The following is a 27,938-nucleotide window of genomic DNA, read 5'->3' as shown; positions in this document are numbered from 1 at the left end:
TGGCCTAGAGCTGGTTTGTGTTGTCATGGCAGCATTTACAATCAGACCAGATAAAATACCTTGCATGTGAAAGACAAGGGACAACTACGCAGGTTGATTTTAGCGCTGCTCATCGTGGACTATATTGCTGTCATTGTTCATTTTAGTCAAACCATACAGTTTGAAAACGAGGCGCGGCTCCAACTAGAAAACAATGTTTTGATGCATCGGATGTGCTGAATGTGCATATTAAGGCAGTACAGGAGGAGGTGCACATTAATAATCCTCCAGGACTGTAACATGCTCATGTTTAACCCAAACAATGTGTCATGTGACTGCAGCTGGTTCAGATCCAGGTCGGAACACATTTTCACCGCAAACGAACTGCACCAGAGTTTGTTTGTAACCGGACTGAGACCACCTCTTCAAGAAGATCTCCGGTTGTTTTGGTGCGCACCCGAGTGCAATTGCTGTGTTCACACCTGCCCAAACGAACCGCACTTAGGGGGCAAACAGACTTGACTTCGATTGAACCGAACCAAACAATGTAGGTGTAAAAGCACCCTTTGTTGTTGCAGAAAAGAAGAAGAAGAAGAGGATGAAGAAAAAACAAACTGTTCTATAGAGCGCACCAGGGACAATATTTTTCTGTAGGCCGACAAAGTTAGCATCACCCTGGTTCCTTTTTGCAGAAAATAAGCTCTGTGGTGAACAAACATTTGTAATGTTCTGCAAACAGTCTTTACAAATGAACACCCCTTTTAAGTGAAGCCTAAATGCAGTGGCAGCCCTAGCATGTTTGGTGCCCTAGGCAAGCCACCAGCTGCTCAGAGGTAACGTAAGAGCTCTCCTCCAACAGATTCCATGTTCTTCTCTCCACATACACTCATCTCAGTAGTGTAGTGGTGGTTGAACTGACCGGCTGACTTTACTAAGTCCCGCCCTCGGATGCAGACTGGCCAATCATTACATAGTGTCAGGCTAATGCAGTCGTTTCAGATTTCCTTCATTTTCAGGCTGGTTTTGTGGATTTGGAGCTAAATGTTGTGCCTGGGGCACGTCATGTATTAATGATATTCGTTACCTGGAGAGGTTGGAAAAAGATATACGTTTCTTCCCTGTTCCAAACCAAAATCAGACCCTGAAAAGTGTAGGGTTAGCTAGCTAGCTACTGAAGATACAGCCTACTGAATGTATACACATGCTGCTTTTGCTTTTTAATGATTATAACAGTGAATAAAAGACCGACCCTGCTGTACAGGAACCAGTGAAGGGAAGCAGGGAAACTTTGCTGATGTTCAACCAGCTGTGTGTCATCGCTTTGTGTACAGATGATCGTTGTTTGACTTCACCCGGAGATCCCTGTTTGTCCGGGTGCTGGCAGCAGCACAGGGGTGAAGCCAAACACTATTCATCTGTACACACTGCGATGCCACACAGCTGGTTCAATATCAGCAAAGTTTCCTTTTATATTCATTGTCTTGTGTGGTGATCAGCAGTGATGTGGTGGTTCACTTTTACACTGTGATCTGTAGCCAATAGTTCGGCTTTAGCTTCTAACTATCTTTGTCTTTTTAACCTGTTGTTGCTGCTGAGTCAGTTTGACATCCTGGATATATCCTTCAAACACAGACTGTAGACCCCTCTGTCTGCTTCTCTCCAGAAGTGCAGTTAGTTACAGTGTGGGCTCCATGATTACTCTGACACCCTGTTGGACCATCACAAAGGGGCGGAGCTGGCACCAGACAGCTTTTGTCGTTTTGACATGACAACGATACAGCATGTTTCAGAGTTCACTTGATGTCAGACAACTTGCCCATCTCCCCCAGAGAGCAGGTTAAGTGTAACGAGGTGGGGAGGGGGGCCGGGAGGCGGCAGCACCCTAGACAAAAAGGCCTCTCTATTATTTAGTAGGCTTTGCTATGTAGTAACGTTGTTGTGGCTTTATGTTATATTACAAAATGATAGTAGTAATAGTCTTAGTTTCCCTATTTGTGGCGCCCCCCCTCCAAATATACCTGTGTATGTGTGGACATGGCCTTAAAAGGTCCCACCAGAGCCACATAGACATAACACAACTGTTTTACAGGCTCACAACAGTCTAATTAAGATGTTAATATCGTTCTCATGTCTGTTCATAAATATGAAGCTACTGCAGTGGTTAGCTTAGAATAAAGACTGGATTAAACCACTGAGATGTAACATGCTAATCAGTGAGCATTAGAGCTGCTGCTAGGCTGCAGACTGTGTCACCTTCGGAGAGAGCCAGGCTCGCTGGAGCTTATCTTTTGGTGTCTGCTAAAGTTGGTGGGGTGTTTGACTCATGACTCAGCGTTTCTATACAGCCTTGTCGGTGTTGTACCTTTTAACAAGGGGAGATAAGGTGAAAGCTCTGCCTTCTCATTATATCCTGTTACAAATGAGGAAGGTCTGTTATTGTGTTCCCTCTATGACACACTAATCCAGTGATTAGCCTGTGAAAAGGATTTGAAACCAACACACTGCATTATCTGAGCTCTGTCACGCGGAATGCAACATATTTATGTGCTTATCAAATCGTTATCAGACTGTCTGTGAACCTGTTAGGTAAAGGCAGTGGAGTAAATATATAAAGCACAGCACTTGCAGCACTTGTTGGATCTACACATGGGGACAGAGGTGATTAAACTTATACCTGTGTGAGTCATTTTTGGCTGGCTTATGTGGTGATACCGTGCAGCCATGTTGTTATGACAGTGAGGGCTCCACACCTTCTCCACTCCCTAACAGAAAATCGTTTGAAAAGATTCCCTTGGCAGACGAACTATAATGTCACTTCTGGGGAAGCCGCCGCGCCCTGTGTTCACACTGTTTGGACCTGCCTGAGGAATGCCCTGCTTTGTTTATGACTGCTCGACAGATTTGCAGATCCTCGTTAAAACCGCGGGCAAGTAGGTCGACGCTTCCATCTTTGACTGACAGCCTGATCATGCACACACACACAAAAAAGCTCAGTGAAACATTTCCTTCATTTAGCAATACCTTTACAGCCCTAAACCCTCAAGCAACATTACATCTTCCCATGCCTCAGTCTCAGCTAAGGCGTTAATACAGGATTCTGACATCACTTTCAGTTTGCAAAACTCTCTCTGCAAAGATCCACAACTAAAACCACATGAATACAGACACTTTGTATTAGCACATACTTCAATGCCTATTATTAAGTGTTGACAGATATCATTGCAGCATGTGTCAGCACTGACTGACAGAAAATAAATTGCCAGCTACACTGCTCAAAAAAGTTAAAGGAACCCTTAAATCACACATCAGATCTTGATGAACAAATTGTTCAAGTTGAAAATCTTTACTGATGTACACTGTATCATTTGTTAAGAACAAAATGACATAACAACGATCAATGGAAACCAAAATCATCAACCCACTAACGGCTGGATTCAAAATCACACCGAAATCAAAGTAAAAACCTGAAATCACAGACTGATCCAACTTGAATTTTATCACAGCAACTCATAATGTGACTCAGTAGTGTGTATGGCCCCAGCTTGCCTGTTTGTCCTCCTGACAATGTCTGGGCATGCTCCTGATGAGTCGGCAGATGGTTTCCTGGGGGATCTCCTCTCAGACGTGGACCAGGGCATCATTGAGCTCCTGGCGGAACTTGGTGGCGTAGGATGCACGGATACATAACGTCCTATAGGTGCTCAGTTGGACTTAGGTCAGGGGGATGAGAGGGCCAGTCAATGGCATCAATGACTCCGTAATCCAGGAACTGCGTACACACTTTGGGCACATGACACCAAGCACTGTCCTGCACCAGGAGGAACCCAGGGCACACTGCACCAGCATAAGGTCTGACAGTCGCTCTGTGGATTTCATCCCAGTACAGCAGTCAGGATACCTTTGACTATGACATGGAGGTCTGTGCAACCCTCCAAAGATATGCCTCCTCAGACCATCACTGATCCCCTGCCATGATGTTACAGGTGGCATAACGTTCATCATGGCGTCTCCAAACTCTTTCACACCTGTCACATGCGCTCAGTGTGAACCTGCTCCCATTTGTGAATAGAACGCAGCACCAGTGACAGACCTGCCAATTCAGGTGTTCTCTGGTGAATGCCAGTCAAGCTGCACGGTGCTGGGCTGTGAGCACAGGTCCCGTTAGAGGATGTCAGGCCCTCATGCCACCCTCATGGAGTCTGTTTCTGACAGTTTGGTCAGAAACATGCACACCAGTAGCCTGCTAGAGGTCATTCTGTAGGGCTCTGGCAGTGCTCCACCTGTTCCTCCTCACACAGAGGAGCAGATACTGGTCCTGCTGCTGGGTTGATGCCCTTCTACAGCCCTGTGCAGCTCTCCTCATGTAATGGCCGGTCTCCTGGTATCTCCTCCATGCTCTTGAGACACAGCAAACCTTCTTGTGACCGCACTTATGAATGTGCTATCACTGAGGAGCTGGACTACCTGTGCAACCTGATTGGGCTGCAGGTACCACCTCATGCTGCCAGTAGTGACAAGGACACTAGCAGAAGACAAAACTAGAAGGAATCAGTCAGGAAGGAGGAGGAGGAGAGAGCAACTGTCTGTGGACACCACCTGTAAAACCATTTCCTGTTGGGGGTTGTCTTGCTTTTGCCTCTCCATTGCACCTATTGTCACTTTCATTTGAACCAAAGCAGCTGACACTCATTCACAATCACTTGTTTCCTAAATGGACAGATTGATATCCCTGAAGTTTAACTGACTTGGCGTTACACTGTGACCATTAAGAGTGGCCTTTGACAAACAAATTCTGTGGACATTCTTGCCTAATTTGAGAAAATAAAGCCTAAATGTATTCGTGAGATAACGTGGTCACAAGAATTAGACAGACGAGGTCAGTGACCTTGACCTCTGACCACCAAAATTCAGTCAGTTCATTGTTGAGTCCAAGTTCAATTTGTGCCAAATCTGAAGAAATTCCCTCGAGGTGTTCTTTAGATATTTCATTCAAAAGAATGGGACGAACGACCTGAAAACATAATGCCTCAGGCCACGGCTATTGCCAGTGTGGAGGCATAAAAATGGTGCAGACTGGTGGCAAAAAATTTTTGCTGCGTAAGCATAGCACTGTTGGACCATAGGGGAACCTTAGGGAAAATACATTAAGCCTACCACAGTAACATTTTCTGATTAATCTCCAACTCACAGTCTGTCACACTGATGATTAACAACACAAAGACAGAGAGTGTGATTGAAAAGATCTTTTATTTGTTAGATTTTCAAAGGAATAACATGAGGACTACATGAGGGCATCCAGGAGCACGGCCCTGATGACATGCTGCTAAACAATAAATAGGAGTAACATACTGTATGTTAACTGTGCAACAGTGAGTCTCTTACACACACAGAATGTCAGATGGTTTTGGAGATGACCTCTATCATCACCTTACGTTAACAGCTCCAGTGGCTTCTCCACACACGCAACCACACACACACACAAACACACACAGAAGGGTAAAGATTCCAGTCTTCATACAAAAAAATATACCAAATACTACCACGGTTGCTTGTAGCGCACTAAATAATTGACAATAAGCGTCACTGGTGTCTCCCATAAGTCAGCTCCCATTCGTCTAACACAGTCCGACACAGCACAACATCATCACCGAGTACGATTACTTCAAAATATGTTCTTCTTGTTTTTCATTTTTAGGAGGAAAATCTGCAACTTGTACACACAGTAAACACGAGAGTAACCACTGCACATTTTTTCCTCAGGTTGTTATCCCTATATGCAAAAATAAAAACAGGATACATTTGATTACATTTGATATTAAAAGAGAGAAATGTAGCACCAAACTGGCCATAACGCTGCCTATGACTAATCAGGAGAGTTAAGCAGAACAGCTCCCTTTTGAACATTTGAAACGTCCTTCCATTCACAGGAAAATAAAGCCTCAGATAGAAATAAATACTGCTTATATGAAAAAATGTATTCTGAAAACCTTTAGCAACGTTGCTAAATTGCTCGAAGCTTCCCATGCGTCTTCTCCTCGTAAACTTGTTTCAACATCCTGTAAACCTTCTGCTCGCCTCCATCTCCCACACACACATCTGACTCTTACAATGCACAGAGCACATACGATCCTGTACCTTCATTTCCCACATACTGTATATCACCTGTGTCCCGGTCGTAGCAGAGCTGTACCAAACAAAGCTTCAGTCGTCATGTACTTAAAGGGTAACTTTGGTGTTTTTCAACCTGGACACTATTTTCCTATGTTTTTGAGTCTGGGTGACTAAGAGACAAAAGTTTTTTTTTAACTAGTCCAGTATTGAGAGAGAGCGCTGCAGCTGGCAGCAGCAAAACGGGCTGTGATTTAACCACTTGGTGCATGTTCACCATCAATTTCTGTCCAGTTAAAGTGTTTGTTTTTGCCTCTGACAGGCTCAGATTATTATTCAGAGTGTCTGACAACATTATGGAAAGGATCCCGACAAAGATAGACCTTTTGTTAGAGTAAGAGCCTTCTGGTTTAACCAGAAACAGCCCCAAAATCGCCATAGCCATGCCCACCAGACTCCATTTAAATAAACAGTAATTTTAGGATTGAAAATAACACTTAATTCAAAGTTGATAGAAACAAAATAAAATACACAAAAGCCGTCGTGCTTCATCTTAACACTGTTCCAACAATCATCAGCTCTGGTTTGGTTGAAATAAACCCTTACTTTACCCAGTTAGACGTTAGAACATGCTGGCTCTGTACACGCTAAAATTACTGTTTATTTAAATGGAGTCTGGTGCGTTTGGCGATGACGATGTTGGGACTGTTTCTGGTTAAACAAAAAGGATCTTCCTCTTTAGCAGAGAGGTCTATCTCTGTAGGGATCCTTTCTATAAAGAGTCAGTCATTTATAATGACAATCTGAGCCTGTCAGTGGCAAAAACAAAACAGTTTAGTCAAAGTAATTTGACGTGTGAACATGTCCAGAGTGGTTACATCGCAGCCTGGCTGCAGCACTCTCACGCAAAACTGGACCAGCTTCAAAAATAGTCGTTCTCATTCGTCACTTAGACACAAACACATGAGGACAAAAGGATCCAGGTTGAAAAATACCGAACGTACCCTTCAGGAGGAAATTCCTTTACAGGGCCCGAATTAAAGCCCTTTGTGTTGGTCCCATTATAACAGTATTTCCCATCAGTCCATGTGAACGGCCCCATCGAGCGCCACACATGCAAAAACTGATCAAAATGTACACGTCTCCCTTTCATTATATCCTGGGAACAAATGTTATCATTTACATCATTAATCAAGAAAAATGCACAGATCGTTAGAATTAAATCTTTAGGCTGAGAAATGTTAACACTTCAACTGGCAGTATCTTTCAGTCTGCAGTTGTTATCGTCTTCCCTTCACATAAAAAAATTACACCAAGAACGAGAGTGGACAGTCTTTGTGACGTCCCAGAGGCCCAGCCTCCAGACACATGATGTTCGACTTAGTTTCCGTTTATCTCCATGGGACCTCCTTTGGGTATGAGCAGGCTCATCCGGCCCGCCGTGCTGGCTGCACTCTTGATCACCTCCATCCATCTGTGAAGACAAGACAGCAGAGTTGACTTTAAGGCCGACCTGTGGGATGCACTGCAACGTTGTGGGGATTAGAAACGTACCTTTCGAAGGTGTACTCGCTTTCTGCGCGGAAAAAGTAAACGTGGGACTTGAACTGCAGTTTGAAGACGTACTCCTTGTGAATGCTGTCTGATTCTTCGGGGGTGCTGACTGTGTAGCCGAGCAGTGGGAGGCTCGCCAGCGGGAAGTCATCCTGCAGACAGAGATAAACACACTGTCTGAGAACACACCCACTCACGTTTTAAATGCGTTGCAGCGTAATAACTGGTGTCAGGACGTGTCGGCTAACCTGGTGAGTCTTGTAGAAGAACAAGCAGAAGTTGGTGAAGACGACCCAGAGTTTCTGCCAGCCATTACTGTTCTTGAACTTCCTCAGGAGGTAACCTGAGAGCTGGTTCTACACAGAGAACATGACGGTCAGACAGATATGATATGATATGATAAGATATGATTAAAGATAAACTATGACTGATGTTTCATCACTAATTCAGAATAACACTCAGTGATTTGTGTGTGAGTGCTTGGTTGTGACAAACTGCATTAATTAAAAGATCTGTGTGTTAATAAGGACTGTTAATGTGCTGCTTTAAAATGTTAAGTGTGTTAATACGCTCATCTCACTGAACAGTAAAAACTGTAGAAGTATTTTAACTGGACCTCTTGTAGTAATCTATCTGGGCCTGTGGTTCTGGTACCTGGTTCATGCGCAGGTAATCAGTGAGAGAGAGGTTCTGGTTTCGGTACCAGCAAACATGTGTGATGGTGTTTGGTCTTTGGCCCTGACCGAGGAGATAGCGAGGAGGGAGCTCTGGTGAGATAGCCGGAGAGCCGAAGACTGAGAGGGCGAAGAGACAAAAGAAGAAGACAGGGTGTAGAGAAAGTGTTAGCATGTTAGCTTTGAGAGGAAGTAAGAGGGGAAAAATAAGAGCAGGAAGTCCTCCAGGTCTGTGGAGTAAGAATGTTAGTGGTGGAGAAAACCCTGTGTTGCATGCACATTGTTAAAATCCTCTCAATTAAATAAGAAACCCAGAACAAAGAGCCTTCCAGGACAAACTTCAGTCAAACAGTGGAAACAGTAGAAACACAGGATATTAACAGTCACCAGCAGGAGAATAAAAAGAGGGAAACTGAAAAGGTTAGAAGGAAAAGGTGAAACGCAGAGATGGACTGCAGAGCGATGGCAGCCGTTTGTCACCAACGTCTATATGCAGTGTTGATGAACGTCACTTAGAAGTAAGTTAAACTCAAAGGGTGAATAAAAGAAGTGGACGTAACTTCCAGGTCTGAGAAGTGCAGCTAATGAAGTGCCTTGAACCTGTGTTCTTTCTAATGGCCAGCAGGGGGCGACTCCTGTTGGATTATATAGAAGGGAGGAAATTAACTTCTAACCAGATTTATGACCTCAGTAAACATTTTCCTAAAGTATAGTCCCATTTAGAGTCAAATGGACCAGCTATTATGAGCCCAAATATTGCCTGGTGCCCCCCAGAGGCGTATCGTCATCAGACCGATAGCCGTAGGGTTCTGAGACGTCACAGAGGCTACGTCCACTTCTTTTATATGCTCTGTGGTTAAACTATCTGTGTGTGTGGCTGTGTAAAAGTGTGTATATGTGTGTCTTGAAGCGGGCAAAGGAGGAGTACCTCCACAGCCTGGCTGTGATCTGACATAGACACACTGGTGTTGCGGTGCCAGCACACATGCATGGTGGTGTTGGCACGGTGGTGCGTCTGCTTGTCCAGTGAAGTTCGGGAGGAGTTCATGTCATCCTCCGACTCCTGCTCCAGAGAAACCTCATCAGATGACCCTGAAGGGATGGGAAGTTGTTTGGAGGAAAGGGATTAACTGGATATTTGAATGTGTGAAGGAAAAAGATTTTTTTTTTTTTTTTTTTAAATTATTCCTGACTCAGCTGAGGAAAGTATAAAAAAGCCACACAAAGTAAACATCTCCACACCATCAGTTACACCAGTTCTTCTACATCTCCACGGAACACTGAGGTCAAAACAAGCTCTTACGGTTGGAGTGATCGCCGAGCCCAGCGTCGAGAAAGATGCTGGATTTCTCCTGCGACTTCTTGGCCATGTCGATAGCCATGTTCAGATCCTCAATCCACTTCCCCATCTCAACTTTAGAGCTGAAACACAAACATAAGCCCTGTTCACACACAGTTAGGAACATTTGCATTTTGCACCTTTTCACACACACCATGGAAATGCCGAAATAGAGGGATAATGCAGCAGGTGGTGGTAATGGATGCCAACTGCCATAAAACTCGACAGAAAAAAAAGATATTGAGGTGAGGACATCAGAGAAAATCAACTCATGTTACTCCATGTTACTACTTAATCGAATTTCTCAGTCGGGCTAACACACCCAGAATATGTGATTGGGAGTTGAATTACTCCTGCATGTATACAGTCAATCGGACTCAAACTGGTCTGAGTGCGCTCCACACTTTCCGCCCTGGGCTTTGACCCAAAAGTCGAATAGTATTAAATGTGTCACAGAAGAAGAAGTCGGGTAAGGAGCTCCTGGACCTCACAGTTTTCCTAATTTGAGGACATTCTTGGCGACTGGTTTTCTTCCCTGAGTCAGCTGCTAACTGCTATCACCTACGTTTTAAACCTCAACACTGTAACACATCATCAAATCAACACACATATACCGCCCACGATCCTACTGGCTGTCCTGTTTACACAGACATCGTTATGACACTATTACTACTTCTGTTCCAGGCTCAGGGGCGAGACAATTCTGTCCCCCCATTCGATGATTGTACCTTACATACAGAACACTGAGGCGGAATAACGCTGCAATATGTATGCAGTGTGAAAGAGGAAGGACTTGAGGTGGGAAACTGGTGGTACTGGTTTCCCATTCACACCTGACCCTATGCAGGAAATGTTCCTGAACATCCCGGCGACAGACTGCATGAGTGAAAGACGAACGACGGATCAACAGTGCACTGATGTACAGGTGGGTTTTTACGTTGTGTGTTCAGAGTAGTTGGAGAGAAAATGAAGTACAACATGGTGTAATGAAGAAAATATGATGAAAACATTTTATCTGCTTTTGCTTAAGCTTTTAATTAAGCTATAAACAAATTATCCGAACCTTTTCTTTATTTGTTTGACCAAAAGAGATAAATTGGAGCTGAACTATAACTACTACAATAAAAAAACAGTCCTTTCCCCTCCTCACCTGGCAGCCACGACAATGGTCCTCTGAGCAGAGTAGATGGTGAAGCAGTGAGGCACCGACCACTCATTCTCACTTTCCTCAACCTACAAACCAAAAAAGAGAAACCCAGAAAACATTACCCTAATACTGGATACATTCAATCTATCACACATTAGTTTACAAAGGATGCTTTGAGCTCAGGAGTGAAGGGGGAGACAAAGTCTGGAAGACAGAGCTGCCACTGGAGCATCTATATGTGTATCTGTGTGGAGGTAAACTATAAGGAGTTTGTTAAACCTCCTATCAGGACTGAAGTTAAAGACTAAAATCTTTGTCTGTGGGTTTATTTTGGCTTGATATACAACTACAAATATTTGTAACCATCTTGAGTAATCTGCAGGGTGTGCATTTTGGTGATTGCTCTACACAAGCATGGGAGAAGAAGGGTAGGGTTTGGGTTAGGGTTGTGCGACTGGAAGAATATATCAGCTATCAGCGATTGGTGATGACGATGGTCTACTTCCAAAGAACGAGTGAGAGACGCTGCTCAGCACTGAAACAAAGTGAGACCCCACATATTTTATTTATTTAACTGGATGTAAGACATTTAAGACATTTTAAGGACCTGCACACACCCTGATCTACACACTGAATTTTTATAACCTTTACTCGTCTTGTAGTGTGTCTGATGTTCGCTTTTATTCCTGTCATGTAACTGTTGGTTTCAGCCGTGTTTCCGGTTTATGGTTTGTTTTATTTTTAAACGAGACACAGGATAAAGTGACTTTGACTAAATGTCACTTTTAAGCTTAGATTTGGTTGTTTCCTGACAGAGGTGTTTGTTGTACGCGATGTGTTCAAGGACCACTGGAAAGTTGAAAATCCAACAATAATTTTGTTTAACTAGGGCTGTCAAGCAATTTAAAAAAAAAACAAAAAAACTAATTGAATTAATTACATGCTCAGTGATTAATTAATCTAAACTGATCGCATACATCAGCTTTTGCTGTAAAAGTATTTAAAAAATGTTGATTCCAAAGAATTTCTGTATAAGTGTCGTAGTAAAGCTGCTGGATTTTGGTCACAATTGTCCCCCTGTCCTCTACCACCCAAACTGGTCTGCAGTCCATTTTGTAAGGGAGTTACTTAGTTGGTCACAGGTAGACTGACTCAGTTTTTGTCTGAACGCCTGGTCGAATGTGGCTTGATAAGGCTGCCTGCTAGCGATAAATGCTTTGTGTTGAGGTGATATTTCAGCCTTCAAGTCCTCCGATGATATGAAAATTCCTTACTGCAGAAACTGCAGAGAATGGGGTGTCGGTGGCTTAGTGGTAGAGCAGGCGCCCCATGTACAAGGCTGTTGCTGCAGTGGCCCGGGTTCGACTCCAGCCCATGGCCCTTTGCTGCATGTCATCTCTCTCTCTCCCCCTTTCACACTTAACTGTCCTATCCATTAAAGGCAAAAATGCCCCCAAAAAATATCTTTAAAAAAAAAAAAAAAAAAGAAACTGCAGAGGATGGTGCTCCTATCAAATCTTCCATCTGGACATTTTTTAAATATAAATGTTCCGTTCACAGGGCCAAGCAGCGTCGTCTCATCTGCCTCCATCATGTGACAAAGCCACTGTGGCCTTCAATGACACACTGGGTCAAAGGGCACCACAGAACATGATTAATCAGCATTAAATTCTTTAAAACGCTATTTTTTCTGTGATAAATTAATTGAAATGAACGCGTTATTTTGACAGCCCCAGTTTTTACAGTTTCCTGCTGAGATAAATGATGTAATTTGGGCAATTTTTTAAAGAAAGCATTCTTTCAAACCTGCTGGCGGGTTTTGTGGTTAAGGATTTATTTTGAACAAATCAGAGTTGCATGTTGGAACAATGGAAATAGAGTACAAGACGCGCATCCCAGTGTCTGATGGAGCGGGTGCTGGACTGAAGGAATATAAAGTAGAAACAAATATATCCACACACCAGTGGATTCTACAGTAGAAAAACCAACCAAGACGAGTTTGAATGAAGAGTGTTTCACTATGAATTAACAAGACAATAAAGTCAGTCTTTCAGTGAAAGAGAGAAACCTGCACAGTTTTATTTTTCTGTTTAGTAAAGGAAACAGGTGTAAGAGTATTTCCTTTCTTGACGTTTTGTGACTCTATTTGGTTCATTTATTGGACTTAAAAAAGCTATGAGAGCTCGTGAAGCTCAGCGAACCCGCCACCAGAACACACCTGTGCGAAAATATCACCAATCGCCGGCTGGAAAATGTTACCATATCGCCCAACCCTAGTTTGGGCATCCCAAACTGGCAGAGCTCAGAGGACTTACCGGTGCATCCAGCACTATGAGCTGCAGCCAGGAGTAAAGCAGAGACATGCAACGTTAGGAGACCCAGGCCCTCCCTTCTCAACACACCGATCAGATCATACTGATGATTCTAACCTACACATGTCACCATCAGGGGTTACTGTTCCTCTAACAGTGTACCAGGAGCTGTAGTGGGACCTTTACAGGGCTGGTGAGGGTTAACGAGGGGTAAAAGTTAGAGGAGGTGAACTAGAGCTCGTATACTCACAATCATGCCATGAAGGGGCAGCTGGCCATGCACTTTGAACTGATTGGTCGCTGTAACACCTTTGCTCGTGTAGAGGAGCATGTCTGAGAACTGAGAAGAGACAGAAACATCTTTAACTATACTGATTTATAAAAAATTTAATCACAGTCAGTCGTAGTAGTTTTGTACTAACCAGGAAAAACATCCTTTGCTGCAGTCCTTTCTTGGTGAGCTTGTACAGACATCCCTCTCGAATGAACTCCTGCAAACACGAGACAGTTGTCAGGTACTCTGGGTGAAGCTTTTACACAGTTTCCCAGCGCCCTCTACCCTCTGCTCCGTGTCACTGCACTCACCCTGCCCGGTGCTGTCAAGTTCTCGATGCCAATCAGGTCTCTCTGCAGCTCGGTCAGCTTCTGGAAGTTCTCCAACCGGATGAGACTGCTCTGCAGCTGAGTGGCGATCTCAGCCACTTCCTTCAGAGCCTCTGTGAGTAAACAAAAATGACGTTCCATCAGTTTTCTGAAAGTCACTCAGTCCACTCTGAGAAAATACACATCTTCAATTTGCTGATATTTCACCTTAAAAAGTTTTAAATCCGAAATATTTTTAAGAATAATTATCTGAAGTAAAACCGCAAACATCCAGTAAATTATTACTGCAATCACTGACGGTATGAGCACAGCAGGTGTTTTTTCTCAAAGTTGTCTTCCTCAGCTACCACTATCTTTACCAAGTAAAACTTCAGAAGCGGAGGACACAAGCTGAGGAAAACTCACCCTTGCAGTCGTCATGATCACGGTGGGAGGGAGAGTAATGCTTGCACAGTCTCTCCAGGATGAGTTTGTAGTGCATGAGGCGCTGGATGGGCTTGAGCAGGAATGTGTTGAGGGGTAAGTAGCAGACTTTCTGCAGCTCAAACTCTTTGTAGACCGTCTCCAGCTTCTTCAGCCTCTTGGTGGCTTTCTCCAGCTCTGTCAACACCTCGTCGTGTTTCTGCAGGAAGCTGGTGAATTCCTAAGGACGACAATAAACGTGTCAAATACAGGACCGCTCTGTAAAGGAGAGGCCGTCTTCACCAGAGAGCTGACAAAGCATTCTCACCTTAAGAGAGCACATGTTCCTCAGCATCACATCACCGATCCTCTGATAGTCCCCTTTGACGTGAGCATTGGAGCGTCCCTCCCTAAGAAACACATTTGCAGATGTTGTCTTTATTAGCATCTCACCAGAGGCCTCCACACATGTAATCACACAGAGAGAGTGCAGGAGCACCCACCAGAGAGCCAGCCTCTGGTCCAACTCCTTCAGGAAGCCTCGGTGGAACTCATAGATGGGGTCGATGTTGGAGAACAGGAGGGTCATCAGGCCTTCTGGCATGGCGTTTTCTTTGATCACAGCACTGCGGAACCACTGAGCACAAGAGGGACAACACGCTAATGACGCATACACTCCCAATAAACGATCATGGAAGAAAATGACAAAGCGGGCTTATAAAATCTCAAAGGTTAACAGCTTATTGTACTCTTCTTTATTAGAGGACTGTATCAAGCTTTCAAAACTTTTCTTTTAATGGTGGGTCCATTATTATTATTTTTGAGATTTTAATATCATCCTGTATCATCTGATGCTCTCGTCTTTGTTGCGTGCACACTGGATATTCAACATAATCGGCTCCGAATCCGAGACAGCATCCAGTAGCTGTTCTAGCATATGTGGTGCCCTGGGCAAGCCTCCCGCTGGCGCCCCCCAAAGATCGTGTCGTTCACTGCAGCTCAACAGTCACAGTGCTGCATATTTATTACCAAAATGCAAATAAACAACCTAACTAACAATAAAAAATAAGATAAAATTAAGTTTTGCTTTCAGTAACATGTTTTAAATGTGTTCTAGTAATTATATAAATCAATCATCATTAAGAGGAATAAACAATAAAATAATATATGACATTGTAAACTAATAAATTGTATAAATTAACTTGTTTTTTTTTTCACCTCATACAATGCACGTAACTGTACATATTTCTTAAAATTATGTAAATATAAAGCAATAAAATAAAGTAGAAATGAAATGTACTTTAAAATGAAATAAAACCTGCCTTATGCTACGGTGTTTAACACTACTTAAGATGTAAAAATTCAAATATTAAAATAAAATATACATCGTCACTGTGCTGAGGCAGTAAGTGTGAAAATTTAACTACAATATATGAGTAAATATATTTCATACTCTTATTCTTACTTCTTATGATTCCCTTTTTGTTACATCGGAGCTACTGTAACGAATCATAATTTCCCCTCGGGGATCAATAAAGTATTGACCTTTTTTATGATCATCCTTTGATGCAAATTATTTTTTATTTTAACATATGATTACATACAATCCTGACTTCAGCGTTTGTATTTCAGTGACCACATTATCTTAACGCAGCTTTGGTGAATCCAAATAAGAACAGGGTTTAAAAACACTCACCACAGTGATGACCTCGAGGTCTTTCAGGTACGTTCGCTCTGTGGTCAGAATCTCTTTGGCAATGAAGTAGGCCTTATCGGTGGGATATCGCTGAGGGAGAAGAGGGACATTTCAAAACTGAGTGACAGACAACACTAAGAGAGACACTTCAAATCCTTCCCTCCATTATACAAACTCAAAGTTTGATCTTGTTATAAATTAGGGTTTTGTGATTTCTACTTTTAAAAGAAGGGGGTTGTGAGGCAGGGGGGAGTGGAAGGGTGGCATGTAAGCAGTGTACCTTCCTCCTGCCCTCCTCCTCCTCCTCTAGCCTGGCATTGCTGCCCACCTCGCTCAGGATGGGGCTCTGCAGTGGCGACGGGGCCTGGCCTGGCAGACTGAGGGTCGACATCTGGAAGGAGGGGGACAGGCAGAGGGGACCTTTGGAAGTGAGGGGCGAGAGCTGAGGGCTGTCCACGACCGAGTCTGTCGAAGAGGGAAAAGAGGAATTAAAAATCAGATTTAATCAGTGATTTAAATCAGTCAAGACAAACAACAGAGCATCAGAGCATGAGACAGCAGTGTGAGAGGTGGGGGAGGTGAAAAATAAAAGAACTGTAGAGGTTTCAAGAGAACAAACACGATCTTTTGTGTGGCGTTTAAGTCAACAGTCACTCACATGACCATATTTGTAATAGCGCTAAAATACGCCGCATTCAGTCAAATATATACTCCATCTTCACCTAACCTGTTTTTCCAAAATTATCTCATTTCCTCTCAGAGAGAAACCACCGCCTGCACATTTTAACAAAAACAAGTGGAATGGTTCATCACACACGTTGGCCACAAATGAAAGGGGAGACGGCAGAGTAGACCGAGGCAAGTAATGGTTCCCACATTTTTTCCCCCTGCCATTGTTTTCAGAGCTCGCTACAGAAAGGACAAATGATTCACTGCCAACTTCTACGAGCCCGGCTCTGTTTCAGACAACTGGCTCTTCAGCTTTTGTTCGCTTCGCTACACAACAAATCAGGAGACAAAACACGCAGATGAAACGTAGGGCTGTCCTCTTTACTGAGTCACAGGTCACCACAGCTGTTCTTCCACTTCTATTAGACAGAGAGGAAAAAAAAGGAGTGGGGGAAGGCTGAGAGACGGGGAAAAAAAAGAAAAACTCGACCCGGAAATAATTGCTCACGCTATCAGGAATGTGGCTTGTCTGGAGGGCAAATAGTTGTTTATAGTTTATCTGAAGTGGCCCACAGGGACTGACAGGAGAGGGGAAGAGAGCGGACGTCGGGCTCCACAGCAGGACGAGGGTTTGCTGTGGAATGACTTGGCACAGAGCCTGTCCAAACACACACACTCAGCTGGAATTAGGCTGAGGAATCTTGTGTACGAGTCCGACCCAACCCCCAACTGCACACAAGCTTGTTGCCTTAGACATATAAAGGCGATGTGTGCTGACTTGTTGTATACAGGCTTCTTTTTCTACAGCACTGAAGAGCATTTCATATGAACAGAATTTCTCTCATGGAGAAAATCAAAAGGAGCAGCTAAAGTAAGGAGTATACAATCTGGAGTGTGTTGCTCCTGCACGTGAAAACAGCTTTGAAAGATTTTTACGTGGGATCACAAGTTGGTCCTTAGAGTTTCATTTAGTTTTTAAATAATGAAGAAAATGATCAGGATAAAACATCACACCTAATACACAATATCTCCAGTCTGATGTCTGCGTAAAACCAAAGAGGCAATTTCCGGGGATAAAAAACGCCAAAGTGCCAAACACTGCAGTTCCGCTAACGGCCACTTGAGGCTGGCTCCAAAAGTGAGTCAACCCCCATAGACCCCCATGTTAAAACTCAACTTTACAGCTGAAATTAACGCTTTTACAGCTTAGTACAAAAACGGTTTTAATCTCAATAGCTAATTTTCACGTTCACGACAACTGAATGGGGGGTTATTTTTTATAACTCACCCATTTAGATTTTTTTTAAGACTTAAAGTAACGCATATTTAAGGGTGTGGCCACTTTGAATGACAGGTGGGTGCCATTGATAAATGGCTATCACAACGACAACACTGGTTGGGTAAACGTGTCGTTACCCCAATATTCATGTAGTATAGTAGTAGCTGTCACTATTTCAGTGTATTTTCAGCCCATGAAAGCTTATTTTAACGTTTTAGTCATCGGGAAAAGTTCTGTTTGGCATTTAATCTTACTAAAAGACCCTCTAAGGAATCATGATGTTCGGTTTTTCCACTAAGTAAATTGTTTTAAGCCTTTTTTTTTTTTCCACTAGCAAAAATTTGCATCATCACAGCTAATCATAAATGCCACTTGCTAACTAAGCTAGCAACTGGCGTTAGAGTTAGCTCCGCTCTCATATCCAAACGTGGTCACTTCTGGCTCCAAAAATCCAAGATGGTGACGGCTAAAATGCCGAACTTGAAGCTTCAAAAATGAGCCCCCAGAAACAGTACTGCTGGACTTTTGACATAGTGGCCAATTTGTACAATGACATCTTCAAGGTCTGTCGCTTGATGCCATTGGGCACATAAAGACTTCATTCCCATAGGATTACATTCATTCAATTCAGAGAGAAACACCTGTCAATTGTCACAACGAAAAGACTACTTTTATTATTTGGATTTCAAGAGACCAGGAAAAAAAGCTCATTTAAATCACTTTAGCCCCATTCAAGTTAGCGGAGGGCAAAACCAGAAGTCAGCCATTTGGTTGCACTCGGCCACTGTAGTTAGCTCACTTTGTAGGCCCCACAATGCGTTAGATCTTGGTAATTTCGTAGCATGGAAAAGTAGCTTTTTGCACCACCAAGCAACTTTCATTTGCATGAACGGGGCCTTGCCTCCAACGCTGTATCCAGGTCTCTTTATACATCCATGATTTTTATCCCCATTCACGTTAGCAGATGCTAAAATTGAAGTAGCCGGCTCAACCAGCAGAAGTCTCTGGTGCGCTTGCTCCATGGTCACAATGGTGCAAAAGATCAGGATAATTTTACACTCGGGAAGTACAACTTTTTCATGCTCCACTGAGCAGCTTTGACAGGAATGAACGGGGCCCCGCCACCAACGCTGTATCCAGGTCTCTTTATACATCCGTGCTCAAAACACGAGTCCTCAAACAAATGGGTAACATGTTGGCTACGTCCATTATTTCGTACAATTTGAAATGCGGACAGAGGGTGAGATAAACTTCATCCGTCGTGATCTGGGCCATGCACATTACAAGAGTGTCGAACACCACTGAGGTTTCTGTTAAAGCAGTTGAAAGAATGACATCACCATTGTGTCTTTGATTTTTCGGTCTGCATCTGAAAAAGAATTTTAAGTCTGACATTCATGGTACCCAAAAGTGATTACTTTATTCTTGAGAGAGTAAAAACATACACACATTAAGTACAGGTTTGTTTATAAGAAGTCAATATACATATTCAGGATTAAGTGATGATTACTTGATGCCTAAGTGCAGTTATAGCTTAGCTGGTTATCATTGTCAGCCCCGTCATTAGTTAAATCTTCAGTTGAGATGTTTGAAGAATCACATGGCAGAAAAAGAATCAAGGCAACCAACTCGGTCTAACAGGTAACTGATGGCACATGAAACTAAATAACGTTCCACAACTGTTGTTGTTTTTATTGGGAAAATAACAATCCTTCAAAATGACAATGAGAACTGATGAGTATATATTCTTAGTGACTAAAGAGGAAAACTTAATTTAGAAAGCCCCTTTTTTCACGTGGATGTTCACCGGAAACATCCATTGAAAAGTAAACAGGAACGTACACCTGAGATACGCATGACAAGCATGAAAAGAGCGAAAGTAAGTGCTTTAAGGCACAGAGGTGCAAGACAAAAAGGCAACACTAACAAGCACAGAAAAAGCAAACTTTGCTGAATTCAAGCAGATTAAAGTGAGCTCAAATGAAAGGAATTTAAAAAAAAATTGCACTCAGCAAGTCAAGACTGTTGAGGATGAAATGACAACATGGTGACTGATTAGTTTGATATCAAGAAAGTATTAGTTTTTTGTGTTCTATGGCACAAGTGAATTCGTTCTAAGAGGCAGTTCAACCCCAGAAATCACAATATGCATATTTTCCCTCTTACTTGTAGTGCTATTCATCAGTCTAGATTTTTTTGGTATGTACTGTTGCGTGTTGGAGATATCAGCCAAAAAGATGTCTGTCCGATATAATGGAACTAGATGGCAGTCAGCTTGTGCTGCTCAGGCGTACATTTGAAAAACTCAACAGCAATCCACAGACCTTGTGAGCAGTTTCATTTAGGAACTTTTGTCTTTCTACCAAACTACACCCTCTAACCCTTATCAGTGCGCAGGAGGAAGTGTGCATCTACTCATGAACGAGAAGCTCGAGCTCATGAGGTAAACATTAATGGTGCCCTCCATGGCTGCGCTGTAATGTCTGCTAGCTCAGTGGTGCTAGGTGAGCTAGCAGTTGATGCACTCTTCCTCCTGTGCAGTGATACATCCTCCAATTGTATCACTGCACAGGAGGAAGAGTGCATTTGTTTGGTAGAAAGAAAATAGTTCCTACATGAAACTGCTCACAACAAGACAGATTATCTTGAGTAACCTGGTCATGATTTCTGGAAAGAGACATTGCTGCTGAGTTCCATGATGTTGGAGAGAAGGCAGACATCTCTACGGCCGATATCTCCAGCACCCGGCAACTTGCACCAAAACTATATAGACTGACATTAGCACTACAGGTAAGAGGGAAATTTGTATTTTTGATTTTGGAGTGAGCTGTCACGACAGACTTGACAAGACCAGTTGGATCTCTGAGGCCGGGAGGTTGGATGAAAAAATTAAATTAAAAAAAAAAAAAAAAAGCACTGTGCATGCTTGTGTGTTAGCGACAAACCACATGACAGCAAACTATCATTCCTACACCAATACTTCAAAAACAACATGAAAAAGAATCCAGCTACTGTAAAAGAGAAATTCATAGCTAATGTGCAAAAGACCCCCGTTTCCTTCAAACCAACAGAGCACCACCTTGTTGGTACCCTGAAGACAGCCAAAGCCAAAACCCCAAAATGTGCTAACATGCCTGAAAAGAGACATACTGATGCTTCAATAAAAGCTTCCCCTACTGAATCCAAAGGGTTTCCTACAAGCTACAAACATGGATGGTTTTTAACGTTGAAAAGCGCTGTGTCTATTATACATGGTTTACTAACTATTTTAAGTTTGCTACAGGTGTACGAAGCCTTACATACAAGGAGGATGATACATTCATTTTGTAGAGAGTGGTGTTAACTAGGGATGCACCGATCTATTGGGCAAACGTATTCGCCTTGTTGACGACCATCGGCCTATCAGCAAGTAAGATGATATTCACTGATGGCAGTGGACGATGTTTTTCTGTTGTGTCACATCGGCTCCAGGCAACATGAGAACAACAGAAAATATTTGGAATGAACAGAGGTCTTCATCTGGATGCTTTCAGGACTAAAGGACGCAGTAACCTCAGTGTCAAAGATTCTGGGTGACAAACCTTATTGTTTCCCTGATAATGCTTCATTGTGAGCAACAAATCTGTTTTGAAATCGACAGGAGAGGAGCTAGTTAGCGTTAGCTGTTAGCTGATAGCAGCCGGAGCTAACTGCTAATGGAGGTCACTTTGAGTTACATCATGAGGCTTTCAAGCTCTCTTCAGTAAAAATGAATACTGGACAAAGGTAAATTCTAACACTCTCATGTAAAATGGAATTTTTGTGAAACTTGAGTGCAAACAACTGTTTGAAGGAGAAATTTGTTGACATTTTCACAGCAATATAAAATATATATTAGAAAGGGAAACAGTGTCTGCACAACCCGAACAGGCAGCAGGATGGAGCCACGGATGGGTGTTACGGTTCGACGACGTGTTATGCGTGCCATCCACTGTGGAAGATTTTAACAGTAGCTAACAGTAGTTAGCAGGTCAAAGAAGAACAACAGTGACCATAAATGTCCGTAAATTAGGAAAACAATGAGGTGCAGGAGCTCCTTACCCTCCAAGCACAGTATGTAATCAGGAATTATGATATATTATATATAGTAAAAAGGCTTATGAGTTTTATCAAAGGTTGTTTCATGAATTGCTCATTCAAAGGTAGAGTAATATACAGTTCAGTTATTCTTTTCATAATGGAGAGTTCTTTGTTTCTCTGGTACAAAAGGGGGAATAAATAAACACACAAAATAAACAACAACAACAAAAAAGCATTGGTATCCGCCCAATTATTCACTATCGGTGCATCCCTAGTGTTAACAGTGCACTGAATGGCTCATTAGTACACTGCTTACATTCTTTAACTTTGCTCGGCGTGAAGCTAAAATGTTAGTTGGTGAGATTTATATATATTTTTTTATCCTTCAGACATGATGAACCTACCTAAAGTTTAAGTGCATGACACCTACTACACGCTGTGGACTGGTCTGATGTGAAGAGTGCTGACTTCAGCCAGCAGATGTCAGTGAGGCACAGAAGTGGCTCCATGGAGTGTCTCATATTTTACATTCAGGAGGCCTGTAAGGATCTCTGGACCTGGACGACTGTCTGTTTCATTTTAACCCTGAGATTAGACAAATTAATGATTATCATCTACTGGGAAACTGTACACTACACAAGTACCATATAAGAAAAGCCAGGTGATGATGATGATGATGATGATTAGAATAATATTATTTGTGATGTACTTTGTAAATTAGGATATCACATTTTTTAAGCTTACTTGTTGGTCAAGACAAAAATGGTAGAAATCATTCAACATGGATCTAATTGAAACTACTAAGGCTACTACGAAGGTGGATGCACAACTAGGTTTTGTCACAGCTAAAATATTACGTGTTCAGCAAATGGAAGGCAAATCTAACAAGACATTCCTATGACAGTGTACATTCATGTTTTAAAGGACGGGAAACAGGACTTAAAAGGTCTAAAGCTTTCAAAGTAAAAGCCCAAAGTGTTTGTTGCCGTTTTCTTGAATCTGTGAGAGATTCACCCAAAATGCATAAATCAACATTTCCTCTAAATACACTGAACCTGTCGATAAGACAACTGAAAAGACAAAGAATTATTCTGCATTCAAGAATCTCGTGAAAAAAAGCACCATGACCTGACTGTGACAGGGTTGAATCACTGATACAAACTAATAGAATCGTTCTGCTGCAGAAAACCAACACATGGAACGGAGGATGTTTTCCTCCACTTCTCATTGCAGAGAGTTAAAAGTGAAAGCATGCAACAAGTGTACGCAACAACGATGTGCATCAGCGCTGATGAGAGTGCAGGTTGTTGGAAATGACTCAAAATATGAAGACATAAACAGCCGGACACCTGCAGCTTCACCTGGTGCAGCCATCTCTGTCTTTTCTGACAATTACTAAAAGCTTTGTGAATATTAAAGTGTTGCTGGGACTAAAGTAAAATTGAATTATTAAAGAGTGCTGTTGCTGCTTATCAATCATCAGTCCCTCCAGGATGTCACTTGCTTTTTTGGGGATTATTGTGGACCCAAATGTCTGATTTTACGGCAGCTTTTCTAAAAAAATGGGAGGAACAAATGATATTGCAAGTCAGAATTGCAAAAATAGTAACACTTTTTATAATTGATTAAAAAGGAAAGGCAGTTTGTCCCAATGAGACTAAAACCGCAATGTTCTGAGTTTGTGATTTATGCAACTCTGACGTTACCAACTAACCTGCATATTTAATTTAACTCACCTCCATTCTTTTGTACGGAAGAACAGCCAGGCCACGAGAAAAAAAAAGTATCAGTATCAGGTAATCACATGAAAGCTTTCTTGTTTATAACAAGATGTTTTTCCACATTTTTGGAATTTTAGAAAGAAAAAGTTTTGTTTTGTTATTACAAAAAAAATGTAATTATATAAAAACATCTTGCACAGATGTGAAAAATCTCATAACAAGAAAAGTTTTACGTTATCACAGGATAAATAAGTATATTGTTATAAAATGATTTTTTGTTATAATTTGAAAACTTTCTTATAACAAGTTTTTTTTTCAGGATTTTAGAAATGCGTCACGTTAGAAAAAGGTTGTTGTTTTTTTATTTATTTTTTAAGTTTATTACATGAAAACATCTTGTTAAGATGTGAAAAATCCCATTATAACAAAGAAACTTTTCATGTTTTAAAAAAAAAGTTTCACGTTATAAAAAGATAAATAAATACATCATTATAATGAGAATGATTCTTGTTATAACATAAACATCTTATAAAAATGTGGGAAAAGTTTAACAAAACTTTTATAACAAGAAAAGTGTCACGTTATAACAAGATAAATAAGTATAGTGTTATAACGACACAAGTTCCTTGTTACAACATGAATGTATTTTGTAAAAATGTGGAAAAACATCTTGTTAGAACAAGAAACTTTATGTTACTACCTGATACTGATCACTTTTCTTTTGTTTTGTTTCTGGCCTGGCATCAATAAACTTCCATCCGTTCCTGTCTTGTCTGTTGTTCATGTGTTTCAGTTATATTCTGGGTGTTTTGTGGTAGAAAAGTGTTTCACGTTACCCCCTGTTTCATGCAGAACATCAGGAAATTACCTTGTACGATTTTTATCAAACCAGAGACAAAGAAGTGAGTTTGGTGATGTTGTGCGTGGAGCTGCTATGATTAGTGAGAACTACGATGATTGTTTACATTTGTTGATAAGTTGGACAAAATTAAAAGGTTGCACATGTATTGTTGTGACTGTGACATCGCAACATCCCGGAGGGGCTGAATTATTGATCATTAAGTGCTGTACCGATGTGTGATTTACATTTTAATATGAGGGGATCCAGAGGGGTCTGCGAGCGCCAGGGCCTGCAGGTTGTGGCACTGAAGGAGGAAACCCTCTATCCCACCACTCCCTGTCAGCGGATTACTGTAAAACAGGTTCTGCTCAGGAGGGAGGACGCTGTCAGAGCCCCAGTCGGAGTCTGAGTCTGAGCTGCCGTTCCCAGAGCCCTCAGTGGCTGTGGGGGGGTAGCTGAGCTGCTCAAGCTGCTCTACCAGGTCACTGAACTGCACAGCAGAGCTGCTCTCAGATCGCACTGAGTAGGCAGGGAAGTTGACCATAGAGCTGGCCTCTGACTGGATTTCAGAGCCTGGCAGGCGAAGCGAGGAGGAGTCAGCGCCTCCGTAACCCACCGACATGGACTCGCCCGCAGAGCTGAGCCCCAGGTTGTCCAGGGAGCTGCACTCAGAGCGGTTATTAACCAGAGAGCTGGTCTCAGAGTGACCAACGATGCTATCAGGGAAGGGATTGGTGTTCCCATTCAGGTCCTCGATGCCCACACTATACATCCTGTTTTTGCTGAGGTCGGACTCCTCCACATAATCAAACTGATCTACTTTGTCATCAAGCCCAAAAGAGTAGGCCTCGGCCCCCCCACCGTAAAAAGAAATCTCAGTGGGATCGTCATCTATGAACTCCTCTGAGACATGCAGCGGGGAGTTAGACATGGAGAACATGGGATTCTGTTTTGTACGCAAGAGCTCCGCCTCAAAAGCCTCAGGTGTAAGAACCCCCCTCCTCTTCCCTCCACCCACTCCCACCGAGCACCCAGGGCCCCTCCTCCCACCATGCTCATTATCCTCATTGCCATTTTTGGAGGGCTGTGATTGGGAAGTGCCACTCTCTACACACACAAACAAGGGGCTGCAGTGTCCTGCTGCCGGATTGCTAGGGGCACCTTGAAAAGCGAAGTGAGATGGGGAAGCGGCCTTGACAGGTTCTTCCTTCGGAGGGCTGGGGGGTCTGGTGGCTTGTGGAGGGGACTGAAGCTGCTGCTGCTGGGGAGGCGCTGCTGGAGACCGGCTCAGTGCGGGCAAAGGCTGTGGCTGAGGCTGGAGTTCAGTCCGTGGGAGGACGCTGGAGATGTGCGCTGGGAAGAAGGACACAGAAGCGGAGGAAGGGGAGCCTGGGGCCCTGAGACTGTCATTGAATGACAAGCTCTGAAACACAGACAGAGTGGGGGAGGAAAAGAGTTACGAAGGAGACAAGTATTCATTTATTCACTGTTGTACAAGGTGATGACAGTTTTTATTTGTTGCACCTTGGTGCTTCACTGACCTGTTTTGGCACATCTGTGGCGAGGGAGCGAGCAGACATTCGTATTTTACTGTTCCTCCTGAGCAAGAAACAATTTAATGACAGGATTATTATTATGAATGCAGTGTGGAAACATTTCCCAGAAGAATTAGAAAGGCAAACAACGTGTCTGTCTGATAAACAGTTTATATACTGTACAAAGAAACACACACCTCTGGTATGGAGTTCTCTTTGCTCCATTTTCCCTGACGTAGTCCACAAGTTGCTTCTGGGTCCTCCCACTGACAGAGAGAGTTTGGAATTAAAACACTGAATAATGACATGACAGAAACACTGGTTCTGTATGACAGTGTTGAGCTGCTAAATTGCATGAGAAATATAGCATATCAGCGCCACATATCAATGTCAGCCCTGTATCGTTAATAGCATGACAAGTGTATTAAAACGTGAGTTCCAAAACAACAAATGTATTAAGCAACAGTTAATCGGGGGTCTCATTTTGGAGCTTTTTGAAATGTTTCAATAGCTTAAAAGTATAGGGCTATTACTAGCTACATGTCATTTCTAAACTATGGTGGCTCTGTAGGGTCAGACAGTAGAAGAGGCACACTCTCACTGTTAATTTAGCAAACACAACTTGCCATTGGTGAACATAATGCCCATGGCTAACAAAAACGCAATTGAGTTGCCTGTTGGTGGAATCATGGTTTGTCATTTTTGGACTATCTCTATAATAATACACGCACATTGTGTATGGCAGGTCTATGATACATAATATACACCCATCAGCCAAACCACTAAAACCACTGGTGGGTGAAGTGAATAACATTGATCATCTTGTTACAGTGCAATGTTCTGCTGGGAAACCTTTGGTCCTGGTATTCATGTGGATGCTACTTGACACGCTTCACCCACCCGAACACTGTCGCAGACAAAATAAACCCCCTCATGGCAACAGCACTTGTCGATGGCAGTGCCTCCAGCAGGACAACTCACTGTGCCACACCACAAAAGCTGCTCAGGAATGACCCCAGGAATGGGACAAAGAGCTCAAGGTGTTGACTCTGCCTCCAAATACCCCAATCCCAATTTGATCGGACATTTGAGGGACATGCTGGTATCCCAGAGGTACCCCTGATCCACCATGGGTGCTCCTTGGACTGGACATGGCTCTGACCTGGATGGTGTCAATTGGTGTCTGGCACCAGGGCGTTGGCTTCAGATCTTTTGAGTCCTGTTGGTTGTGAGGTGGGGTACCAGCACGTCCCACAGATGTTTGATCAGACAGGGATTTGGGAAATTTGGATTCGAGGCCAATGCCTTGACTTGACGTCTCTGTCATGTTCCTCGGGCCACTCCTTAGCAGTTTTTGTGGTGTGGCATGGCACACTGTCCTGCTGGGGGGCCAATGCTACTGGGGGACGCAGTTGCCATGAGGGGAGGGTATCTGGTCTGCACGGGTGTTAAGGTGGGTGGAGTGTGTCAGGTGGCATCCACATAAATGTCAGAGCCCAAGGTGTCCCAAAAGAACATTGCATTGTAGCAAGATGATCAATGTTGTTCACTTCACCTGTCAGCGGTTTCAATATTTTGGTTATCGGTGTATTAGCATTTGATCCAATAAATATAACCATAGATTAGCAATTTGCTCTGATATCGTGTTTGCGGGTGTCCTTCACTGCTTGTGTCCAACCTCTGTTTGGAAGGCCATGTAGCCCTAAAGCTTCACCTTACCCCTCTGTACCAACAAGAATCCAGACACCCAACCTTTAGACGTGAATGTGAAAACAGATGGGTAGAGCTAAGTGGTAGGGGCAAGAGGTGTACTGGGATTGAGCCTTGATGTCAGTATGTAATACCTGTATCTGAAGGAAGAGCCTCTGGTGAAGAGGATAGCTTTGGATTTTGGCTGGGGTTGGTCAAACAAACGGAAAAATGAGTGGTACTCCACACAGATCTTCCAGAAGATTTTACATTGGTCTCGACTGGCCATCATAAACTCAAGAGTGTCTTGATGGGGGCCCTAAGGATAAAT

At 42.8% G+C, this 27,938-nt stretch overlaps 1 protein-coding gene across 3 annotated transcripts in view; it reads right to left on the bottom strand.

Annotated features, from left to right (window-relative positions):
• Positions 1-5,207: 5,207 nt before the first annotated feature.
• The window catches only part of farp2 (FERM, RhoGEF and pleckstrin domain protein 2), a 47,949-nt gene continuing 25,218 nt past the window's right edge, over positions 5,208-27,938 (bottom strand). Inside the window, exons 10-27 of one of the 3 annotated variants that reach the window (XM_078168607.1) lie at positions 27,763-27,926; positions 26,116-26,184; positions 25,925-25,982; positions 25,545-25,806; positions 16,095-16,279; positions 15,815-15,904; positions 14,622-14,755; positions 14,447-14,528; positions 14,122-14,359; positions 13,699-13,829; positions 13,536-13,604; positions 13,364-13,453; positions 10,805-10,887; positions 9,619-9,737; positions 8,296-8,435; positions 7,890-7,997; positions 7,642-7,793; positions 5,208-7,561 (exon numbers count right to left, since the gene is read on the bottom strand). In XM_078168607.1, the coding sequence (XP_078024733.1) occupies positions 7,468-7,561; positions 7,642-7,793; positions 7,890-7,997; positions 8,296-8,435; positions 9,619-9,737; positions 10,805-10,887; positions 13,364-13,453; positions 13,536-13,604; positions 13,699-13,829; positions 14,122-14,359; positions 14,447-14,528; positions 14,622-14,755; positions 15,815-15,904; positions 16,095-16,279; positions 25,545-25,806; positions 25,925-25,982; positions 26,116-26,184; positions 27,763-27,926 (2,268 nt within the window). In that variant the 3' untranslated portion in view covers positions 5,208-7,467. Of the gene's footprint in view, positions 7,562-7,641; positions 7,794-7,889; positions 7,998-8,295; positions 8,436-9,243; positions 9,408-9,618; positions 9,738-10,804; positions 10,888-13,363; positions 13,454-13,535; positions 13,605-13,698; positions 13,830-14,121; positions 14,360-14,446; positions 14,529-14,621; positions 14,756-15,814; positions 15,905-16,094; positions 16,280-25,544; positions 25,807-25,924; positions 25,983-26,115; positions 26,185-27,762; positions 27,927-27,938 lie in introns of all 3 variants that reach the window. The other 2 variants (XM_078168608.1, XM_033620899.2) reach the window with 2 other exon arrangements.

Source organism: Epinephelus lanceolatus, chromosome 6 (genome assembly GCF_041903045.1).
Source record: "Epinephelus lanceolatus isolate andai-2023 chromosome 6, ASM4190304v1, whole genome shotgun sequence".
Classification (NCBI taxonomy): Eukaryota; Metazoa; Chordata; class Actinopteri; order Perciformes; family Serranidae; genus Epinephelus; species Epinephelus lanceolatus.
The sequence above is the reverse complement of the archived record's forward strand: the minus strand, read 5'-3'. Positions and strand labels throughout refer to the sequence as shown.